This window comes from Jaculus jaculus, chromosome 6, assembly GCF_020740685.1.
Source record: "Jaculus jaculus isolate mJacJac1 chromosome 6, mJacJac1.mat.Y.cur, whole genome shotgun sequence".
Lineage (NCBI taxonomy): Eukaryota > Metazoa > Chordata > Mammalia > Rodentia > Dipodidae > Jaculus > Jaculus jaculus.
Window position 1 is genome coordinate 149,170,665 of NC_059107.1, and position 22,180 is coordinate 149,192,844.

The 22,180-nt window shown below is 45.8% G+C and overlaps 1 protein-coding gene and 1 long non-coding RNA gene across 2 annotated transcripts in view; one reads left to right on the forward strand and one right to left on the reverse strand.

The window, feature by feature from the left end:
* The window catches only part of Rfx4 (regulatory factor X4), a 185,243-nt gene that overhangs the window by 123,932 nt on the left and 39,131 nt on the right, over positions 1–22,180 (forward strand). Inside the window, exons 9-13 of the mRNA XM_004650240.2 lie at positions 8,217–8,317; positions 10,342–10,400; positions 15,094–15,238; positions 19,083–19,177; positions 19,570–19,687. Of these exons, the coding sequence (XP_004650297.1) occupies positions 8,217–8,317; positions 10,342–10,400; positions 15,094–15,238; positions 19,083–19,177; positions 19,570–19,687 (518 nt within the window). The remainder of the gene's footprint in view (positions 1–8,216; positions 8,318–10,341; positions 10,401–15,093; positions 15,239–19,082; positions 19,178–19,569; positions 19,688–22,180) is intronic.
* Positions 7,561–22,180, reverse strand: part of LOC123461443 — a 40,815-nt gene continuing 26,195 nt past the window's right edge. Inside the window, exons 2-4 of the long non-coding RNA XR_006637693.1 lie at positions 16,964–17,106; positions 16,470–16,633; positions 7,561–7,689 (exon numbers count right to left, since the gene is read on the reverse strand). This is a non-coding gene — a long non-coding RNA (uncharacterized LOC123461443). The remainder of the gene's footprint in view (positions 7,690–16,469; positions 16,634–16,963; positions 17,107–22,180) is intronic.

A 22,180-nucleotide genomic window follows, 5' to 3' on the forward strand; every position in this document is an offset into this window, starting at 1 on the left:
ATGTGATAGAGATATTTCAGTGCCAAACACTCCTCTGTCACTTCTTCTCATCACCTTGGTGCCTTCTGAGTCATCCCAAGGTCACTGCCATCTGAAAAGAGAAGCTTCTCTAACCAAAAGTGAGAGTAGCATTAATATATGGGTATGAACATTAAGAGAAGTGCTTGCTGGGTAGTTTGGTGAGCATAGTATATACATTTAGCCAGACACCAGCAGACGTTACACCCCTAGGGCTCATGACTACCCCTGTTGTAGGTATTCAGTATCAGGGAGGTATTCCCTCCCATGGAGCAGACCTCCAGTCAAATTAGAGGGCAGTTGGATTTCCCCCATAACAGACATGCCACTATTGCACCCATTGGCTCATCTGGCCTGGCTGGCCAAATTTAAGGCTTGCAGTGTCCACAGTTGAGTATCTCCACTGTTGATTTCTCTCTCTCCCATGGAACTGCCTACAGCATAGCTTTATCCAGCTTTCTGTCAGCTGGTCTACATGGAGGAGGTTTTCAGCTCAGCTCCAGCAGGGTTTCTCAGTGACATTGCAGCTCAAGTATATAGAGTTTTCAGCAATAGGGTCTTACTTACCGTCTATTCCTGGTGGGAAATCAAGAGCCTCAGCAATGGCCTGCAATGTTTTGGGGATATCAGTGACCACCCTGGCCAACAACTCACTGGAAGCTATCCTCTTCCTGGCAATGAAAATTTTCTACTAACAATCTGTGGCTTCTGAGTGTTCCATTGTTCAAAAGACTTATATTCTCTTAGATTTTGCTTAGCCCTCACTCCACCTTTCCTTTGCTCAATCTCTTCCCTTGACCTCACTTAGGCCTTTTCACCCCAATTAATCTGTTTTTCTACTTACATATATACAATACTATCCTATTAAGTACCCCCCCACACACAGTTCCTTTTTCTTATATTTTTTTCAAGGTAGGGTCTCGTTCTAGCCTAGGCTGACCTGGAATTCACTCTGTATACTCAGGGTGGCCTCGAACTTACAGCAATCCTCCTACCTCTGCCTCCCAAGCACCTCCCTCCCTTTCTGTTCCCTTTAATCCCCTTTCTAGCTTACTGGCCTCTGCTATGGAGTTTTATTCCTACTCACAAAGAAGTCCAATCATTTGTAGCTAGAATCTACATAGAAGAGAGAGCATGTGATGTTTGGCTTTCTGGGCCTGGGTTACCTCACTAAGTATAATCTTTTCTAGATCTATCCATTTTCCTGTAAATTTTGTTTTTCTTTACCACCGAACTCCATTGTGTAAATGTGCCTCATCTTCATTATCCACTCATCAGCTGAGGGACATCTAGGCTGGTTCCATTTCCTGGCTATTGTGAATAGAGCAGCAATAAATATGGTTGAACAAGTATCTCTAAGGTAATGAGATGCGTCCTTAGGATGTATGCCTAGGAGTGGTGTAGCTGGGTCATATGGTAGATCAATTTTTAGCTGTCTAAAGAGCCTCCGCACCGATTTCCATAATGGCTGGACCAGATGCATTTCACCAACAGTGTAAAAGGGTTCCTCTTTTTCTGCATCCTCGCCAGCATTTATGGTCATTTGTTTTCATGATGGTAGCCAATCTGACAGGAGTGAGATGGAATCTCAACATAGTTTTAATCTGCATTTCCCTGATGGCTAGGGATGTAGAACTTTTTTTTTTTTTAGATGTTTACATGTCATCTGTATTTCTTCTTTTGAGAACTCTATTTAGTTCCATAGCCCGTTTTTAATTGGGTTGTTTGTTTTCTTATGAGTTTTTTTTAGTTCTTTGTATATTCTAGATATTAATTTTCTGTCAGATGTATAGCTGGCAAAGATTTTCTCCCATTCTGTGGGTTGCCTCTTTGCCCTATTCACAGTGTCCTTTGCTGTACAAAAACTTTGTAATTTCATGAGGTCCCAGCAGTTGATCTGTGTGGTTTTATTTCCTGAACTAATGGGGTTCCATTCAGAAAGTCTTTGCCAAGACAAACACGTTGAAGGGTTTCCCTACTTTTTCCTCCAGAAGTTTCAGAGTTTCAGGTCAGATACTAAGGTCTTTGATCCATTTGGACTTAATTCTTGTGCATGGAGAGAGATAGGGATCTATTTTCATCCTTCTACAGATACATACCCAGTTTTCCCTTTAGCACTATTTGCTAAAGAGACTGTCTTTTCTCCAAGGATTATTTTTGGGACTTTTGTTGAAGATCAGGTGGCTGTAGCTATCTGCACTTACATCTGAGTCCTATCTTGTTTTTTAATCCAACTGGGCATGTTTCTCCAGACTTTTACATTCAATGCAATTATATGGCAGATGAAATCTTTCATCTTGCTAGTTGTTTTGTTTTAACTTCATTGCTTTTTGGCCCTGTTTTTCAGAACTCTGTTGGTTTTAGGTTATGTTTTTTCATTCCATGCATCTTCGCAATTGGCCTGTTACTTATACATCTTTTAAAAAGTTAATGGTTGCTTTGGACATATATGCATACATAATCTTTAATCACTTAAATATACCTTCAAATGTTTTTAATTTTTTAAATTAATTTGTGGGGGATGAGGCACACCAGGGTCTCTTGCTGCAAGTAAACACCAGATGCATATGTCACATTTTGTGTCCAGCATTACATGGGTGCTTGGGAATTGAACCTGGCCTAACAGGCTTCTCAAGTAGGTACCTTTAACCACTGAACCATTTCCCTATCCCATATCCTTTTTTTAAACTTTTTTTTTGGGGGGGGTTCAAGATAGGGCCTCACTCTAGCCCAGGCTGACCTGGAATTCACTATGGAGTCTCAGGGTAGCCTTGAACTCACAGCAATCCTCCTACCTCTGCCTCACAAGTGCTGGGATTAAAGGCGTGCATCACCACACCCGGCTTATCCCATATCTTTTAAAAAATACTTTTTAATTTATTACTTTTCAAGCAGAGAGAGTGATAAAGAGGAGAGAGACAGACAGACAGACAGAATGGGCATGCCAAGACCTCTAGCCACTGTAAACAAACTCTAGATGCATGGGCTACTTTGTGCATTTGACTGTTGAACCAGGGTCATAGGTTTTGCAGGCAGATACCTTGACCATTGAGCTACCCTCCAGTCCCCTTATCTTTAAAAAAAATTTTTTTTTGAGGCAAACCCGACAGACTGGCCTCTTTTATGAGAGAGAGACACAGAATTGGCATGTCAGGGCCTCCACCACTGTAACAGAACTCCAGATGTGCGCAGCACCGTGTGCGCATGTGCGACCTTATGCTTGTGTTACCTTGTGTGTCTGGCTTACGTGGGATCTGGCGAGTCAAGCATGGCTACTTAGGCTTCACAGGCAAGCTCCTTAACTGCTAAGCCATCTCTCCAACCCTTAAAAATATTTTTATTGGGCTGGAGAGATGGCTTGGCGGTTAAGCGCTTGCCTGTGAAGCCTAAGGACCCCGGTTCGAGGCTCGGTTCCCCAGGTCCCACGTTAGCCAGATGCACAAGGGGGCGCACACATCTGGAGTTCGTTGGCAGAGGCTGGAAGCCCTGGTGCGCCCATTCTCTCTCTCTCCCTCTATCTGTCTTTCTCTCTGTGTCTGTCGCTCTCAAATAAATAAATTTTAAAAAAAAGTTAAAAATATATATATATATTTTTATTTATTTATTTGCAAGAAGAGAGAGAGAGAGAGAATGGGCATGCCAGGGCATACTGCCAATGCAAATGAACTCCAAGATGCATGCACCACTTTGTGCACCTTGCTTTATGTGAGTACTGGGGAAATGAACCCGAGTTAGGCTTTACAGGCCAACACCTCAACTTCTGAGTCATCTTCCCAGCCCCCCACTATCTTAAATACACTATTTACTTGTAGTGTAAGAATCTTATGACATTATAGACCTTCCACTTGCCATCTCTTCTTTTGTGCTTTTGTCATTTTGTTTCTATATATGCTATGAACTTAGAAATTATTAAATTTTTGCTTTAAATAAGTATTTTTTAAATTATTTTTTATTTATTTATTTGATAGCGACAGACACAGAGAGAAAGACAGATAGAGGGAGAGAGAGAGAATGGGCTCGCCAGGGCTTCCAGCCTCTGCAAACGAACTCCAGACGCGTGCGCCCCCTTGTGCATCTGGCTAACGTGGGACCTGGGGGACCAAGCCTCGAACCGGGGTCCTTAGGCTTCACAGGCAAGCGCTTAACCGCTAAGCCATCTCTCCAGCCCTTAAATAAGTATTTTTAGAGTGATTGAAGGTATAGAAGTCATTTATTTGATTTATTTATTTATTTGCAGACAGAAAGAGAGACAGACAGACAGAGAAAGAGAGGGAGAGAGAAAATGGGCACGCCAGGGCCTCTGGCCACAGTAAATCAACTCCAGATACATGTGCCCCTTTATATGCACCTGGCTTTGTGTGGGTTCTGGGGAATCGAAGTGAGGTTGTTAGGTTTTGAAGGCAAGCACTGTAACCGCTGAGCCACCTCTCCAGGCCTAGCAGCCAATTTTTTATATCTGCCTCCATTTTACTAATTGCTTTTTATTTCTTTGGGTAAGCTATGGCTTATGTGTGTAAGATCACATTCTTCTCTCTGTAGGGTTTTCTTCCTTCTTCATACTGCAGGTCTGGTGGTAATGAATTCTCTCAGCTTTTGTTTGTATGAAAAGTTTTCTTCTCCACATTTCAAAGATACTTTCATTAGGTTCAGTGCTGGGTTGGTAACGTTAAGATTTTATTTTGTGTTCAGCAATTTAAAAATTTCATGCTACTGTCTTTGGTTTGCATGTTCGTTCTTTGTGGATCTTTGCTCTTCTATGTGAGTGTGTGAGTTGTATTTTTCCCCTTGACTTGGCCACCCTCAGGATTTTCTGGGTTTTTTCTAAATTGTTTAATTTTAATTTTTTGGTTTGTCGAGATAGGGTTTCACTCTAGCCCAGGCTGACCTGGAAGTCACTATGTAGTCTCAGGGTGGCCTCGAACTCACAGAGATCCTCCTACCTCTGCCTCCCAAGTGCTGGGATTAAAGGCATGCACCACCCCGCCTGGCTGCTGTTGTTGTTTTTTATCTATTTGGCACTGATATGTCTGCTTTGTTCTGTTCTGAACCCTGCATAGTTTTCCAAGCTTCTTAGATCTGTACTTTGATGTACCTCTTTGCTTAAGGAAAACTCACACATATTATCTCATCTATTTTCTTAGTTTTCTCCTCCTGCTATTTCAGTAACAAGTATGTTGGCCCATTTGATATTGTCCCACCACTCTGAAACGCTCTTTGTCTTTTTCCATTTATCTCCGAGTTCAGATTGACTGATTCCTGTCGACCTGTCTTCACGTTTGCTGACTTTTTCCTTGGCTGTGTCAGTGCTGCTAGTGAGGCCACTGCAGGCCGTCTTCACACTTGTCACCGTGTCACATTTTCTTCACATCTAACAAATCACTTGATCTTTTCTTTTGTATAATTCCTTATGCTGCTGAAATTTCTCACCAGTTTACACGTACCATTTATTTTTCCCAGTAGAGCTCTATTAATATTAGCCATATCAGCTATAGCTGTTCTAGATTCCTTGTTTGATAATCTTTGATTCCTTTGTATCTTAAGAGTAGGATTGTTTCTGGACTTTGTGTATCCTTTAATTTTTGTTGATTTCCAAACAGTGTTTAGAACAATAGAAACCCAGGTAAATAGGATCAATGCCTGGACATGGCGTAGATCTTCTCCTAGGCTGACTGCGCTGTGAGTGTGAGCAGTTGAGTCATTTTGTTCAGGAGTTCATGGGGTTTTGCTGTTGCTATGGTTACCTTCAGTGAGAGGTTCACATTCTTCTTGGGTACCTTCTGCTCAGTCTAGAAGTTTATTTGTTGGATTCCTTCCTCCTCTCCTTCTTCCTCTTCCTCCTCCTCTTCTTCCTCTTCCTTCTCCTCTGCCTTTCTCCCTCCCTCTCTCTCTCTCTCTCTGCTTTTCTCCCTCCCTCTCTCTCTCTCTCTCTCTCTGTCCCTGCTCCAGCCTCAGCTTTAGGCCTTCTTGTGTGGCTTATGTAGTTGCTTGAGACTCAAAGCTTGTTAGCCTATGTGTAGCTGGGATGGAGAGAGGGACTATGAGAGAGAGAGAGAGCACACAAGTAGGTTCTCTTCTGTCTGGTTCGCCTCAGTCTTGAGCCCTGTGGCTTATGGACCTCAGAGTTGTGCGTTCTCAGTTCCCAGGGCTTCGGCAAGGTGGATATCAAGAGTCAAGACAAAGGACCTAGGCAAAGATGCTAAAGGAAAATTGTGTAGGGCAGGGCTCGGGAGGGGCTGATGAGATGCCTAAGTTGGTAAAGCGTTGGCTGCACAAGTGTGGGGACCCGGGTTTGGACCCCAGCACCCACACAGAAAGCCGGGTGTGGTAGCGTGCTCCTGCAATCCCCGCCCTCCGCCTTGTGCTGCATCTCCTTCCCAAGACAAAGTAACTTCTTTAAGCCTCAGTTCTAACAGCAGCGCCTACTTCACAGGGTGAGGCGAGGATTCAAAAAGAAAGCGTGTGCAAAGTGTTTAGGGTTTGGCACAGTTCACTCATCAGCAGGCACTTGATTAGCACTTCCCTGTTGCTGTCACAGCATCTCTGCAGGAGGTCACTCGGGGTGGAGTGACACTCCAGGGTTGGGATGCTGTAGGCTGAGCCTGGAGCTGTGAACGTGAGATCCATCCACACAGAAGTGCAGAGTGGACCCTGGCGTCCCAGCTTAGGGAGTGAGCTGAGGCAGGAGGTCAGTCAACAGTTGGGTGGCTTGAGGCTGGTAAGGAAGGAGATCATGGCACTTCCTGGGGTAAAAGCTTCCAAGGTAGAGAGGACTGCAAATTGAAAGCCCTGTAAAGTGGGCAAGGGCCTGGAGTATTGGCAAAACAAAAAGGAGGCCCATGATGCAGGAATGGAGTAATGGGGGGGGGGCAAAGAGCTACAGTCAGAGGCCATTGGAGTGGGGGGGACCTCATGGTTAGGACCTTGTGGGGAATGTCTGGGGCCTTTCTGTGTGGGGAGTGGGAGCCATTCATTTATACCATTTAGTACACATTTGCTGCACGTTTAGGATTTGTCTGGTACTATACTAGGTTCTGAGGCTATAGTAATGGGAAAAACAGTCTATGCCTCTGCCCGGGAATATAAAGTCTAGTGAAAAGATGTGCATCAATCAGATAATTGCAAAAGTTAGTGCAGAATGGCCAATGTCACAACCAAAGGGCCTTTCAAAAGGAGAAAATGCAGACTCATCACTTTGGGGAGGGGACTCAAGGAAGGGTTTTTTATGAAGTAACAGGTGGTCTGAGATGAGATGGAGAAAGAAGAAGGAAGAGATGTTGTTCATGAAAAGAAAACCAGAGGCAGAGGCCCTCAGTGGGACAGAGCAGGCCAGAGGCCAGTCAGACTGAACTGTGAAAGCAAGACAGAGCAAGGCAGGGCCAGAGAGTGGTAAAATGTTTCAAATGTGCAGCTTGGGCTTAGGGGTTAGGGTGATGATTGGGGTTTTCACTCTAAGAAATGTTCAAGCATTGAGAACCTTTAGCCAGAGGGTGAGACAGGTGAGCCCAGAAAATCCCCTCTTACCATGGGTGCAGGGCAGGGTGGTGGAAGGCAAGCAGGAAAGGTGAACCCTTCACAGTCTGGTTACGGAGATGTTGGTGGCTTGGACTAGAGAGGAAAGGGAGAAAGTTGGATATGCTGCAGACGTGACTTTCGAGGTAGAATCTTCAGTCCCTGTAAAGGAAGCAAGAGAATGTGTTCACACAATTCAGTGGGTACCTTAAAACAGGAACACAGAGGGCAGGGGAGATGGCTCAGTGGCAACATGCCTTTCATGCAAACATGAGGATCTGAATTCAGATCTCTAGAAGCCACATCAAAGCTGGGTGTGGGGTCGCCTGTAGTTCCTCTGCTGGGCTTGCTGGAATGGAGGCCAGTTGCAAAACGGTTTCTTAAGCTAAAGCCCACTGTCCTTACCCCTTGATACAAGGCTCCTCAAAACCACCAAGGAGCATGTTTTGCTCACAGAAAGATTTCTAGCTGTCACCTCATCATGCACTGGCTGCCCCTCTCCAAGCTCTGTATCGTGAACTGGCATTGGACCAGTGAGTCCCTCCTGCAGACACGCAAGCTCTGTGGAAGTGTGAGCTGCTCGGATGAGCAGCACTTACTGATAACAGCCAAAATAGCATGAAAGGAAATAAATCCCTCTAGGGAGTCAGCCACACAAGGCACTTAAACCACACCATTTCCCTCTTTAGCTTAACTCAGGTGATTCGAAAGTTTGCCAAGCAGCTGGATGAGTGGCTCAAAGTGGCTCTCCACGACCTCCCAGAAAATTTGCGAAACATCAAATTTGAATGTAAGTATTGGGTTTGGGAGCAGAATGGTCTATGAGAGTAACATCTCGGTGCCAAACATTGCACATTGGTTGCTGATAAAATACTAACAACTATGATGTACTGTTGGCCTACAAAGCACCTGGCATTAGGCTAAGTACTTTACACACATAAACTTATTTAGTCCTTACAAAAAGTTTACTATGGACAGCACACTTCTTTTACAGAGAAAGAATTCAGGCTCAGAGAGGCAGTTAGTAGCAGAGATGGGATTTACTCAGTCTGTCTTATGCCAACATAGTACTCCTTACTCCATTCATCCTTACAGCAGCCACCTCTGGCACATAGGAAACAGTGTCCTTATTCTACACTAAAGCTCAGAGAGGCGAACAAACTTGTCCAATGCTACCTAGCCACACATCTTGTGCACAAGAACCTTGAATCATACTCAAGTCAATGTGGCCTCAGGGCTCTGAGGTTTCCTTGACGCTCCTGCCCTCAAAGGGTGGTGGCTGTCGGGAGAACAACTTGAAGGCTTCCCATATCCTCTAGCTAATTAGAAAGCCAAGTTAATATTTCTCATAAAAGGGCTAGGGCCGTGAATCTTTCCTTTGCGGAGCCCTCAGTCACCTCTTACGCCCCAGCATTCACTGTGTCTGAGAAAACTGGTTCATTTTTTCTGTCTCATCACGCCCATGATACAGCTCATTTGTTGCTAGAAAACAAAGATGAAATGATTTTAAGCAAAACAAGGTTTTAAAATATATGTTTCTTAAAGCCCCATTTGAATACAGCTTGCTATTCTTGCTCGAAACAAGTGCCAGGGAGGAAAATGAAGGCGATCAAATTACCCTCTCTCTGCAGGCAAAGAAGCCCTTTCAGGCAGCTTTGAGGCCGCCTGCAGTGCCCATCACCTATTGATAAAGCCCGCTTTATTTCACGGCTCTCAGTTCTTTTCTTTTCTCCAGCACTAAATTCCACCTCACAAAGTTAAAGAAAAAGTAATTAAGGAGCAGGATTAACGATTGATCGGCCTGGAAAATTAGAAGTTCATCTGCCCCCCCCCCCATTCCTCTATTCCACACCTTATTTTTCAAACCAAGCCATCTTGCAGGACAAATTAGAATAACCCTAGGGAAATTTCTGACTATTTCATGACCAGTTCAGAAATTAATGAGAGGAATGCCCCGTGCCTCTTTTAACTACACCAACAAAACAAACGCGTTCAAAGTCCAAAATGATGAGGAGGTGGGCTGGACTTTCCACCTGTGTGTGCCTGGAGGAAGCCGCCCTTCCCAGGGAGCCTGTGAGTGTGTTTGGAGAATGTGTGAGAGGGTGGATACAAACACCTCCCCCACCGCCCCCCAAACTATAAGATTCTGGAAGAATGAAGATCCTGGGCAGGCACATGCCTTTTTGAAACCCACAGATGTCAATGACCAGTCTGTTATGTTGGCCAGGAAACCAGAGTTTTTCCTAAAAGTTGTGATCTTCAAATCTGCCCACAGGTCTCAGAGATCACCTGGTAGGAATGACAGATGATGAACGGAAAGTCCCCTTCAAGGGGCAGTACAGGTGCCATCCCAGGAGCACCCCCAGGCCTCACTCACTACTGAGGCTCAATCAAGGTTCTGATTAGACATACTACTTTTTAAAAGGGCGTCTTCAAAGCTCTCACTTGATTCTTGCAATTACTTACGGGGAGAAGTGATTGAGCTTGCAATTAGCAAAATGAAAGACAAGTGAATAATTGCTTCTACTCTCTGCTGATTGATGCCACCGTTTCTCACACCTGCAAGTGTGGCATATGCACGACTCTGGAACCTGTATCCCAATGTCACCATTAGGAAGTAGCTGGCAATGCCCCCAACAGGACAGCAAAGAGTCCGATGGAGGGTTTTCGTGGAAAATACATAAAAATGGGAGTGGCACAGTGAGACCAAGTCTGGCCAAATTGGGGAACTACTTTGTGAAATCTGCCCTTGGAAAATTCAAGGTAGGATTGTAACGCATTAAATATTTCAAGGTACCTATTTTCTTGTTGCAGTGTCCAGAAGGTTTTCCCAAATTCTGAGAAGGCAAACGTCGCTAAATCATCTTTGCCAGGTAGCTTGTCCTTTGTCTTTTGTATTAACCACTGCTGAATCATTGCCAAGGGTTGGGGTACCTCCACTGAAACCAGTCCTGGGGCATCTGTTGGGTTATTGGGGCACTCTCCATGATGTTTACTCTCCACAGACAAGGAATAAAAACATTAGCCAGTGACATACATTCCGACTTGTATACCTAATCATTTCTAACCCCAAGCGCCCCTGGACCTCTCAGATACATTCTAGGGTCCTCAGCATTGTGTTTCCCTGGAGTAAATTGGAGTTTTCCAACCACTGTGGACACTTTGAGAGGCACAATTCCTTGCTGTGCAATTGTCTGTGCTGCCTCCCCGGCCTTACACGCCAGATGCTGCTTATCCCACCTGCTGGATCCCAGCTGGGACAGCCAAGAACGCAGCCTAGGGAAGATCAACCCTGGCTGTGAGCCACTGAGCCAAATACTCCAGATAAACAGGATGCTTTCACTGTTGTCACCTAGAACAGTTCAAAACCAAGCAATTAAAAAAGCATTTGGCCCATTTAGTTTAGTTTTTTTTTTCCAGATCTGCATTATTTTTAGCCCCAAAGTGGCAGATGCTTACTATGAAAAAATTCAAATGTGAACACATATAAATTCAAGTGGCAGAACCCTTTTCTTTATAGTAATGGCTTGACTGCTATTAATTTATAGTAATGTGGCCTCTTTATAGTAATGGCTTGGCTGCTTTAATTTTGTACCTCACTGAAGGGAATCTAGCCTGCTAAGTCATCCCAGGGTCACTGCACTCAAACATCGATGACCTTAAGAGTAACAGTGGCTCAGCAATCGCCACAAACCAAATTTGGTCCCTGTGTGTGAGGTTCTTGTGTGACTTGTGCACAGTGGAAATTTTGTTCAACTTGATCTCCAGCGATTGAGATAGGACATGACAGTTAAACACCCAAGTTATGGGTAGAAACTCCTAGGAGTGGGCTACTTGCCCTGGCGGGAATATTCCCTGGGGTAGTGTCAGCTGGATGGACCCAACTTCTTTCTTTTTTTTTTTTTTGGTTTTTTTTTTAAGGTAGGGTCTCACTCTGGCTCAGGCTGACCTGAAATTCACTCTGTAGTCTCAGGGTGGGCTCGAACTCTCAGCGATCCTCCTGCCTCTGCCTCCCGAATGCTGGGATTAAAGGCGTGCGCCACCACGCCCGGCTGGACCCAACTTCTTTCAGTGTACTCTCCAGCGTGTACTCTGTCCTCCTCCTCCTCCTCCTCCTCCTCTCTCTCCCTCTCTCAAAGCTGGTCCACCTGCCGCCCCTTCATATGTTCACATGTGCAGTCCCCCATAAAGTGCTGCCTGGTTCCAGACTGGTGCTGGTTATCTGGTTAAAGGTGAGAGGGTGGCTTCTCTAGAATGGACTTCAGGAAGTATAAAACGATCCCTCACCCCACACCTCACAGTTCCTGTCCTGCTCCTGCACAAAAAAAGCACAAGGATTAAGCCGGGCGTGGTGGCGCATGCCTTTAATCCCAGCACTTGGGAGGCAGAGGTAGGAGGATCGCCATGAGTTCGAGAACACCCTGAGACTACATAGTGAATTCCAGGTCAGCCTGGGCTAGAGTGAGACCCTATCTCAAAAAAAAAAAAAAAAAAAAAAAGCACAAGGGTAGGTTTGGGGACAGCAGGAAACCTTCCAGATTTCTTTACCTTCAACAGAGGCAGCTTCTTAGACTTGTAGAGATGGTCGAGCCTGGCAGATGAATGGAACTCGGGGAGGAAGCTAGGTTTTTTTTTTTTTAAATTTTTTATTTATTTATTTGAGAGCGACAGACACAGAGAGAAAGGCAGGTAGAGGGAGAGAGAGAGAATGGGCGCGCCAGGGCTTCCAGCCTCTGCAAACGAACTCCAGACGCGTGCGCCCCCTTGTGCATCTGGCTAACGTGGGACCTGGGGAACCGAGCCTCGAACCGGGGTCCTTAGGCTTCACAGGCAAGCGCTTAACCGCTAAGCCATCTCAGGAAACTGCCTTGCTTTGTGTTTCCGAGGGTGCACACCAGCCCAGTCCTCTCACTGTCGGGTGCCGTGCCTCCCATTTGAGAACTGCTCTCCTCTGGGGCTCGGGTGCTTTCTGGCTCTGCCCTTTCCGTGCACATGCAGGCATCACGCCCACGTCTACAACTGTGTGTGGCACTCCTGTGTGTGCATTCGTCACCTCTCTACTCGGTACGCACAGACGTTACCCAATTTAGCTGGCAAATGCCACCTTTCCACCTTCACTGGACAGTCCTCAGACACATTCCTTGACCAGCCGGAGCGCTGGGCCAGGGTTAGCGCAGGGAAAGAAACACCACGGAACATCTGAGCTAATAACCCAGTAAGCGTTCCCAAACACACACCCACAGCAAGTCAGACTAAACAAGACCCAACCAAAGACTCCCCCAAATATTCAGGCTCTTTCAGATACATTAAGCAGGCAAGCAACTTGGCACTCATGTCTCAACCATTCATTCCACAGAATATTTTGAGTGCTTGCTTCATGTCAGACACTAGGCTTAGTGGTACCTGCCCACAGCAGAAGAAAAAAAATGCTGGCTGGGCATGGTGGGGCACGCCTTTCATCCCATCACTTGGGAGATGGAGGATGGCTGTGAGTTCTACGCCAGCCTGAGACCATATAGTGAATTCTAGGTCAACCTGGGCTAGAGCAAGACCAAAAAAAAAAAAAAAAAAGTCATCCATGAAACGATGATGAGTGTGGTTAAGGAAGCAGTGTGGAAATAGAAAATAACAAAGCACAGAATATCTAAATAGTCAATTGAGACAAAGTGGGCAGAGAGGCCTTTCTGTGGGTAGACACGAGGCTGCAGCACCACGACAGCAGGATCGCTCAGGCAAGGTGGGGGAAGAACAGCCAGTGACCTGGACAACAGTAGCTATTTTCATTGAGCATCTCTCCCTCTGCTCCACCTGACACTTTTAAAAAATATTTTATTTTTATTTATTTATTTGAGAAAGAGGGGGAGAGAGAGAGAGAATGAGCACACCAGGGCCTCCAGCCACTGCAAAGGAACTCCAGATGCATGTGCCACCTTGTGCATCTGGCTTACATGGGTCCTGGGGAATCGAACCATGGTCCTTTGGCTTTGCAGGCAAGTGCCTTAACTGCGAAGCCATTTCTCCAGCCCCCCACCTTTTCAGTCACCTCAAGGGACCTCAACAGCAGCCTTCTTTTTTTTTTTTTAATTTTTATTTATTTATTTGAGAGCAACAGACACAGAGAGAAAGAGAGATAGAGGGAGAGAGAGAGAATGGGCGCGCCAGGGCTTCCAGCCTCTGCAAACGAACTCCAGACGCGTGCGCCCCCTTGTGCATCTGGCTAACGTGGGACCTGGGGAGCCGAGCCTCGAACCGGGGTCCTTAGGCTTCATAGGCAAACGCTTAACTGCTAAGCCATCTCTCCAGCCCAACAGCAGCCTTCTTAAGAGACAGATGCCATTGCATCTCCAATTGATAGACCAAGAAGCAGACGGGTTTACTGGCCCACCAGCAGCCAAGGCCGGGTATAAACCAGGCAGGTTTGAATCAGAGCATCTGACCTTTATGTTGGCTTTTTTTTTTCATTACCACTTATCAGAAGCTGATGCAACTCACATATTCGGGGCCTCTTTGACCTTCAATTATTTAAGTGGGATTTTCCTACTGCTTGGATAGGCTACGGATAGCACGGGGTTCTCAGTATTTACCTTTTTTTTCTAGAAATTCACAGGCATTTGACCTACACTGTCCTTGTGTATTTTAAATATTTTTTAAATTTTACTTAAAGGCAACTTGAAAACACGTAAAGGAAGTGATCCTGGATATGATTTGCTTTGCTTTGCTCAGCATTGTTCCAACTTGCTGATGCTGCTCCAAGTATTTCTCTGACTTGTAAATTTAAGTTCACTATCAAGGGTTTGCTGAAGACATCACATATGTGTGTGAGAGAGAGAAACTACTGTGTCTTGTAGTATAGTTTTGTTTTCCTCTACCTCAGTTGTTCACAATTTTTCAATGCTCTTAGTTAAATAAAAAAGAATCAGAAAGCAAAAGCCTAAAATGTAGCTGGGCGTAGTGGTGCATGCCTTTAATCCCAGGACTCGGGTGGCAGAGGTAGAAGGACTGCAGTGAGTCCGAGGCCACCCTGAGACTAGAGTGAATTCTAGGTCAGCTTGAGCTAGAATGAGACCCTACCTTGAAAAACAAAACAAAACAAAAAGGCGTAAGATGCATGATAAGCCATTATATGAAAAATACATATTGTGAAATTTCTGTTGTTAAGTCTATCAATAGGCCACAGCTAGCAAGAATAATTCCTAAATTAGACCCTGTCACTTCTCAAGCACTGGACACATATGGCTTATTAAAGGCACAGCCCCCACCTTCCAGTTTGCATCACAGAGCTGACAGATCTCTGGTTTCATCCCCTTGTTTGCCAGACTCAAAACCAAAGGGGGTGGGACGGCACACTTGGGTCTAACGTGGGCCACTGTTTCTAGGAGGAAACAGTGTCTGGGTCTTCTGAGTTACAAAGTCACCTGCAATTTTCCTGAAATTGAGTTTCCTTGCATCTTAGAGTAGTTTACAAGGTATTAGTAGCAGAGTCATTCAAATGGCCTAAAAAGAAGCAGTGGGAAGGTTTCCACCTCACAGTCCATGAGCTCATCAACTGGTTGGATTGGATTCCAGGCCTCTCGAACAGTGATCCACAGTGCAGACATCACGTTCCAGATGCTGGAGGACTGGAGGAACGTAGACCTGAACAGCATCACCAAGCAGACCCTCTACACCATGGAGGACTCCAGGGACGAGCACCGCCGACTCATCATCCAGCGTAAGGCGTCCCGCCGGGGCTGCTGTCCTTCTGTTCGTGTGTGTGTGTGCGTGTGTGTGTGTGTGTGTGTGTGTGTGTGTGTGTGTGCACGCATGTTTATGTGTGTATGGACCCTGCGTGTGAGTATGCGTGCATGGGTATGTACTTGCCTGTGGAGTCCAGAGATCAACTTCGGGTATCTTCTAAGCCCATCGCCTTAACCTCAGCCATGACCACACAACATCAGGTATCTTCCTCAAGCGTTCTCACCTCATTCTTTGAAATAGGGTCTCTCACCAACCTGGTTAGATGAGCTAGCTGGCGCACCCCGGGGGTCTTTCTATCTCTGCTTCCCTAGCGAAAGGCACAAGCCACTACCCCCAGCTTTTACACGGGTGCTGGGACTTCAAGCTCGGGTCCTCGTGCTTGAACAACAAGCACTGTCGAACCTGAACCATCTCCTCAGCCCATTTTTGTTCTTGAAAGGAAGAAAAGTCATCTTGGTAAGTGTTTAAGTGTCCCACCTGTCCTTTTCTTGGATCTTGTCCTTATGGTTCTTGTTAAATGGAGCACCCCAGACAGGAGGGCTGAGTGACTGAGACGGTATGTGTCAGCATGGCTGGTGCAACTGGGCAAGACACAATGTCATACAAAAGACCCCACATATGAGCCTGGATGCTAGACATACTGCTGAGAAGTGACACAGAAAATGGAAACTAGAGCTCTCTGCCTGTCTCAGAGTGTGTCACCCTGAGGCCAGCTGCATATGCCGGTGTTTCGGTGGAAGACCACATGGGTCAGTCCCCGTCCACAAGCACACCATCAAGTCCGTGGACAGGGCCAGACATGGAATAGGCAGGCATCTAGTAATGTCCAAGGGGATTAAAAAGAGTAAAAATTGTCAAGCATGGTGGCACACGCCTTTAATCCCAGTATCTGGGAGACAAGAGGTACAAGGATCACCATAAGTTTGAGGACAGCCTGAGACTATATAGTGAATTTTGGGTCAGCCTGAGCTAGAGCAAAACCCTACTTCAAAAAATACCCCCCCCCCCAAAGGAGTAAAAATTTACCAGAGTGACCCTATTTCTTAGTTTGGCCACCACACATAGCAACTTCACACTGGGTTCCCTCTTCCCCTCTGAGCCTCTTGTGGGGAAGGAAAAGTGTGAACTAGGCAAAAACACACTCAGCAGAGGTAGTTGACGGGGCCAGGCTCCTGTGCTGGAGCAACATGGAAGTCACCACTGACCTTGTCTCCGCTGAAGAAGCTTCTAGGCTTTCTCTTCAAGCTCCCTTCGATTCAGGGCGGAATGGTGCCCTTTGAAGCTGAGATTATATTCTTCTGGGGAAGAAAGTGAGATGGTGCAGTTCAACCAAGCTGGTCTTCACCGAATGCCTGTCCTGGGTTGGGCTCTGTGTTAGAAGGCGGGCAAAGAGCATTGACTAAGATAGGTGCTGCCCTTCCCACGTGCAGTTCGGAGTTCACAGCAAACCGGAAGTTGAAGTAATTTACAACTGTGCTGCATCTTGCTAAAGAGGACAGTGCTATGTTGACCCAGTGCCAGGAAGTGGAGATTGAGAAAAGAATGGGTACCACCCCAGTACCTCTCAACTAGACAGCTGGGGGCAACTGTCTGCTCAGTTGTACTTTCCTTACAAACAGTTGGCAGATCCACACGGTCTCACTGTCAGGGCCACCAACACCTCTGTGAGGTAGAGCCTGGCTGGGAATATTTGACTCACCTTAGGTTTCAAGCCTGCAATGCTGGTGTGGGAGCCTGTATTAGACTGTCAAGGGACATCTCAATAAGAGAATGGAACTGGATTGCCTTGAAGATCTTGATTTGAACCTTGGTTCCAGTGCATGGTAACCTTGGTTTTGAATTCTGTAAAAGGAAAATAATGCAGCATGATTAAATGAGACGGCATCCCATGCTTAACTTACTGTGTAGTCCTTATCTAGCGAAGTGGTTAGGAGGCAAACATGTGAGCCAGGCTAGTTTGAACCCCAACTCTGCTATTCACTATCTGTGAAGCCTTTGCAAAGTTACTCATATTGTAGTTCTTGAGTTGCTTATTGGTAAGATGGGGATAATTAACTCCTCTATGCACTCAACAAACACTGGAGCATCTGCTTTGTACCAGGTGGTCCTAGGCTCTGGGGTCAAACGGAGACCACGACACAGCTGTGGCCCCATGGCGTCCACCCGCAAAGGGCTGTCCCCAGGTTAACTACAAGGGTGACTCTGTGTGTCCACGTAGGTCATGGGAAAGAGTGCCTGGTGTTGGCACGTGTTAGCAGTTTTGTCATCATCACCATCATCAACTGAAGCACGTGGTCCAGACACAGGCAGCGTTATGAAGAACCTGAAGTGACATCCAGAGACCTGAATCCAGGCTCTGTTCTGTCCCTCATCTGCTTTCTGGCTTTAAGCAGACTGGTTAATCTCATTAAGATGTAGCCATACAGCCAGGCGTGGTGGCACATGACTTAATCCCAGTACACAAGGAGGTCTAGGTAGGAGGATGGCTGTGAGTTTGAAGCCAGCCTGGAGATACAGAGTGAGTTCCAGGTCAGCCTGGACTAAAATGAGACCTTATCTCCAAAAAGAAAAAAAATGTACCACTACATCTATAAAATGAGAAAGATAAATTAAATGACTTTTTAATATTTTATTTATTTGTTTGAGAGACAGAGGCAGAGAGAGAGAACGAGAGAATGAGTGCACCAGGGCCTCTAGCCACTGAATTGAAGATGCGCTCCAGATGCTTGTGCCGCCTTGTACATCTGGCTTACATGAGTACTGGAGAATTGAACTTGGGTCATTCGGCATTGCAGGGAAGTGCCTTAACCACTAACCAATCTCTCCAGCCCCTAAATGACTTTTTTGTTTTGTTTTGTTTCGAGGCAGGGTCTCACTCTAGTTCAGGCTAACTTGGAATTCACTATGTAGTCTCAGGCTGGCCTCAAACTCATGAAAATCCTCCTACCTCTGCCTCCCAAGGGCTGGGATTAAAGGTATGTGCCACCACGCCCAGCTCTAAATGACTTTTGAAGTTCATCAATGTGCAGTGTTAGGGCCTTCTGGCCCCTTAGAGCAATTACCAACTTAGTAAAATAGTAAACTGGCTGGTTCTTTGCAGCAAAAGACTGCTTAGACTCATGTAGACAAGAGAAATGTAGAGGTCTAGAACTGTGGTTTGAATGATTTAAGCTCCTCACATAGAAACACCACACCCAAAAACATGCAGTGAAAAGATGTTTCAGTTGGAGATGTCCACCGGATATACCATCTTCCTTCAGTGATTCCAAAGCACTTCCGTGTTCAATTTCCTGACTGAACTGAAACTGAAGACAGGCTGGAAAGCGGGAAGCACCAATGGTCTCGTTCCGTAAACACATAGTCGGCGCCTTCTACATACTAAGCACTGCCTGATGCAGTTGTTATCCAGAGACATTTGAAGCATCACGTGTGCTCCGTCACCTCACAGACAGCAAGACAACAGCAGTACCCCGGGCGGAGTCACTAAGCAAGGATTTAGGGAGTGACAGCTGTGACACAGATAATGCACTAGACAATGGCATCAGACAAAAAACTAGCAAGGAGACGTCACACTTCACCGTCACCCAGTGTGCCAGTGGTACAATAAAGACGGGGCACAGACTATAAGAGAGACACATATATGACAGCCACGTGAGGAGTGATGGCTCCTGCTTGGGAGAAGCACGGGAAAGGTTTGAAAGAATTTCCTCTTGGCTAGATCGCAAAGACCCAAATGGTCCAGTTCGCTATGCCTTTAAGGCATACCTCTAGGGAAACCCAGCTGCAGTGGGGTAAGTGGGACTCTGATTTTGTTGCAGTGTACCAGGAGTTTGACCATCTGCTGGAGGAGCAGTCACCCATCGAATCCTACGTTGAGTGGCTGGATACCATGGTGGACCGATGCGTTGTGAAGGTTGGTAAGCCAGAGCAGATGGGCAGCCACAGATCCCACAGGTGGTTGCACATCTTTGTGAGCACCCAGACAACACAGAGCCCCACAGTGAGATATGCTGATTTTCTCAGCAGCCATAAAACTCAGAGTTCTGAGGGGAGGCCTGACTCCAACCCTAGGAGGCAGAACTCTCAGTCTCTTGTCCCTGATTCACCTGGGTCACGGTTTCTTTACCTATTATGTGCTTTGTATCTTAGAATCTGGTTTCAGTTTTCTGTATATGTTTGCTCCTAGAAATAAAAAGTCAAAAAGAATTAGTCCACCATACTGAATTTGGAGACCTATAATCCTTCCTGACATCTTTCAAAGAGACAGTAATAAAGGAAGCATTAAGGCCATGCACTTTCTTATAGGTGGCTGCCAAGAGACAAGGGTCCCTGAAGAAAGTGGCCCAGCAGTTCCTGTTGATGTGGTCTTGTTTTGGCACAAGGGTGATCCGGGACATGACCTTGCACAGTGCCCCCAGCTTTGGTAAGGCTACCCCAGGACTTCCCGTGTCCATATGCACACACTTCAGCGCAGTCAGCCACAGTAACATGTGCTGTCTCTGTGGCCACAAGTACACCAGTCTGCAATGCATCTGTTAACAGGACTGGGGGTGGGGTATGTTAGGACTTTCAGAGAGCAAAAGGACATTGCACGGTAAAGGTGAGAAACAGAAAGGATGAGCCGAGTCTTTAGCTGGGAGCTCTTTTCGCCAGATGTCCCCAGTGCCCACTGCTCCTTGGGGAAATTTGCGGAACTCCATGACCATGGCTGTTCCAAGACCAGGCATGGATGATGCCTCCAGTTTCAAGTATTTGCAGATGGCCAGATTGACACTCCTGGCTGCTACGTTTCTCGTTGACCTTGATTGTTTTTTTTTTCCCCCCAGTTGTCAAATGATTGAAACTTTTTAAAAATTTAGTCTTTAAACATTTTCATTTATTTCTTTGCAAGCAGAGATAGAAAAAGGGAGAATGGATGTGTCAAACAAACTCCTGATGCATGCACCACTGTGAATCTGGCTTTATGTGGGTACTAGGGAATTGAACCCAGCTCGTTAGACTTTGCAGGCAAGCATCTTAACCACTGAGCAATCTCTCCAGCCCTGAAATTTTAACTTTGATCAATATTTCCTTAAAAATGCATGATGGTCTACTCCCTAGGAAGGGGGCTTTTGTACTCATTTTCCTGTTTGTTTTCCTTATCCTTTGGGTTTTCATCTCCTCCAGGAGGAACCTAAGTCCTCACCTGCTATACTCTAGTGGGTCAGGGATTGAACTCTCTGCCCCAGGTCCTGTCTCTGTCAGCAGAAGCCTGATACCCAGCTCGGTGCAGATGCTATGCTGCTTATAGGTCACAGTTTGCTACTTCTCAGCAGAAAGAAGTATGCATTGAGTCCAGGTCATTATTAGCAAAGGGAAGTGGAGTCCCAGTAGTTATTATCTGGACATTCAAAATCCCAGAACGCTTTCCAGGCATTTCTGCAAAGGGCCATCGGTACATTTTCTGGGTAGTTGCTTCGGCTGTTTTCCTCTGCAAGTCGAGATGTGGTTTTGTTTTTCATAATCTCCAATTAAGCCAATCAGCTCGAGGTTTTTGTCCTGGGTTTAATTTGACACTTTTCTGCCTAGCATTTTATGGTCTTGTCACCATTTTTCAGTTGTACCAAACTAGGAAGTGATTTTTTTTTTCCTTAACCCTGTGCATGAAAAACTGGCGTTTTGTTATAGATCTCTTTAATCTCAGCATTGAAAGTCCTCAGGACCTGCCTGTACCACAACTGCAGATGGGATTCTCTTTGAGCAGATTACAAAAAGTTCTGGACGTGCTACCTGGGCAGTGCCATCATATGGGGCATTTTGATGACTTCCAGTTCAATGTGGTTAGCGTTAGCACATGTTACCTGTAGCTCTAGGGAAATCGCATATGTGTAAATGCTTTCACTTAAGCGAACAGATGAACAATATAGTGATTGTTTTCTCATTGCTTGAGAATGAAAGATTCAATGCTATCACACACAAATATACATGGACCACCCCCACTCACAACCCCCACCAGCCCCCATTCCTGGCTATATCTTTTACTTTTCAGTTTGTTGACTGGTATGTAAGCATGCTGCCGGGCTTACCACCCCTTAGGCTGAAGGCTGATTCCTTTGTAATATTCCTTGTAGTTCATTTGTTTTTACTGAGCTGCTAGTCAATGTAAAACTGGAAATTTGGACAAAATGGGGTTTATGAATGGCTTAGATTTATTACTGAGAAGTATGTCTCTCTAAAATGTATTTCTTTCTTCTTGAATCACACACTATTTTAGGATGGCTGGAAGCTCAGGCCAATAGGAAAAAAAAAAAGTGAAACCTTGAGAGGTTGAAACAATACCTGCCTCTAAGTCCATTTAAACAAATGGTCTGAAATGGTCCAGCTCATCTGACTCATTGTTGAGTTTTGCAGCTTGGGGTGACAGGCAAGTTGAAAGAATTTGCAGCAGACAAAAGCCCAGCTCCCCCCTTTCTGTCTGTATGTCAGAGAGCCAGTTGGTGGCTGTGTTTGGGTCATGTGTTCCCTGTATGAAAACAGCTAATTAGGAAAAAGAGCCCTCTGTTCCCTGGCCCCTTCCCCTAGCCTCAGGGGCCAGCTCTGTGTATCTTACAACTCCCACACGGTCCTGGGCACTGTGAGTGGCGCCAGGCTTATACAAGTGCCAGAGCAGCAGGCTGACCATCACAACGATCGTGTGGGATGCCAGAGGAGCCGGTTACAGACTCCATCAGCTCTTCCCAGAACCGCCTCTCTCAAAGGTAGCTCACTCCTTTTTTCTCCTTATTTCCTTCTCACCATTTCCTTGCTGAAAAAGCCTATGCTGTGAATAAAGTAGTTTCTGCTATAAGCAGTGTTTCTAACAGAATTAGTCAGGAAAGGTAACATAAAATGAGCTTTTAGTTCTGATGGAGTTGAGCCAATTACGGTTTCTCACTAA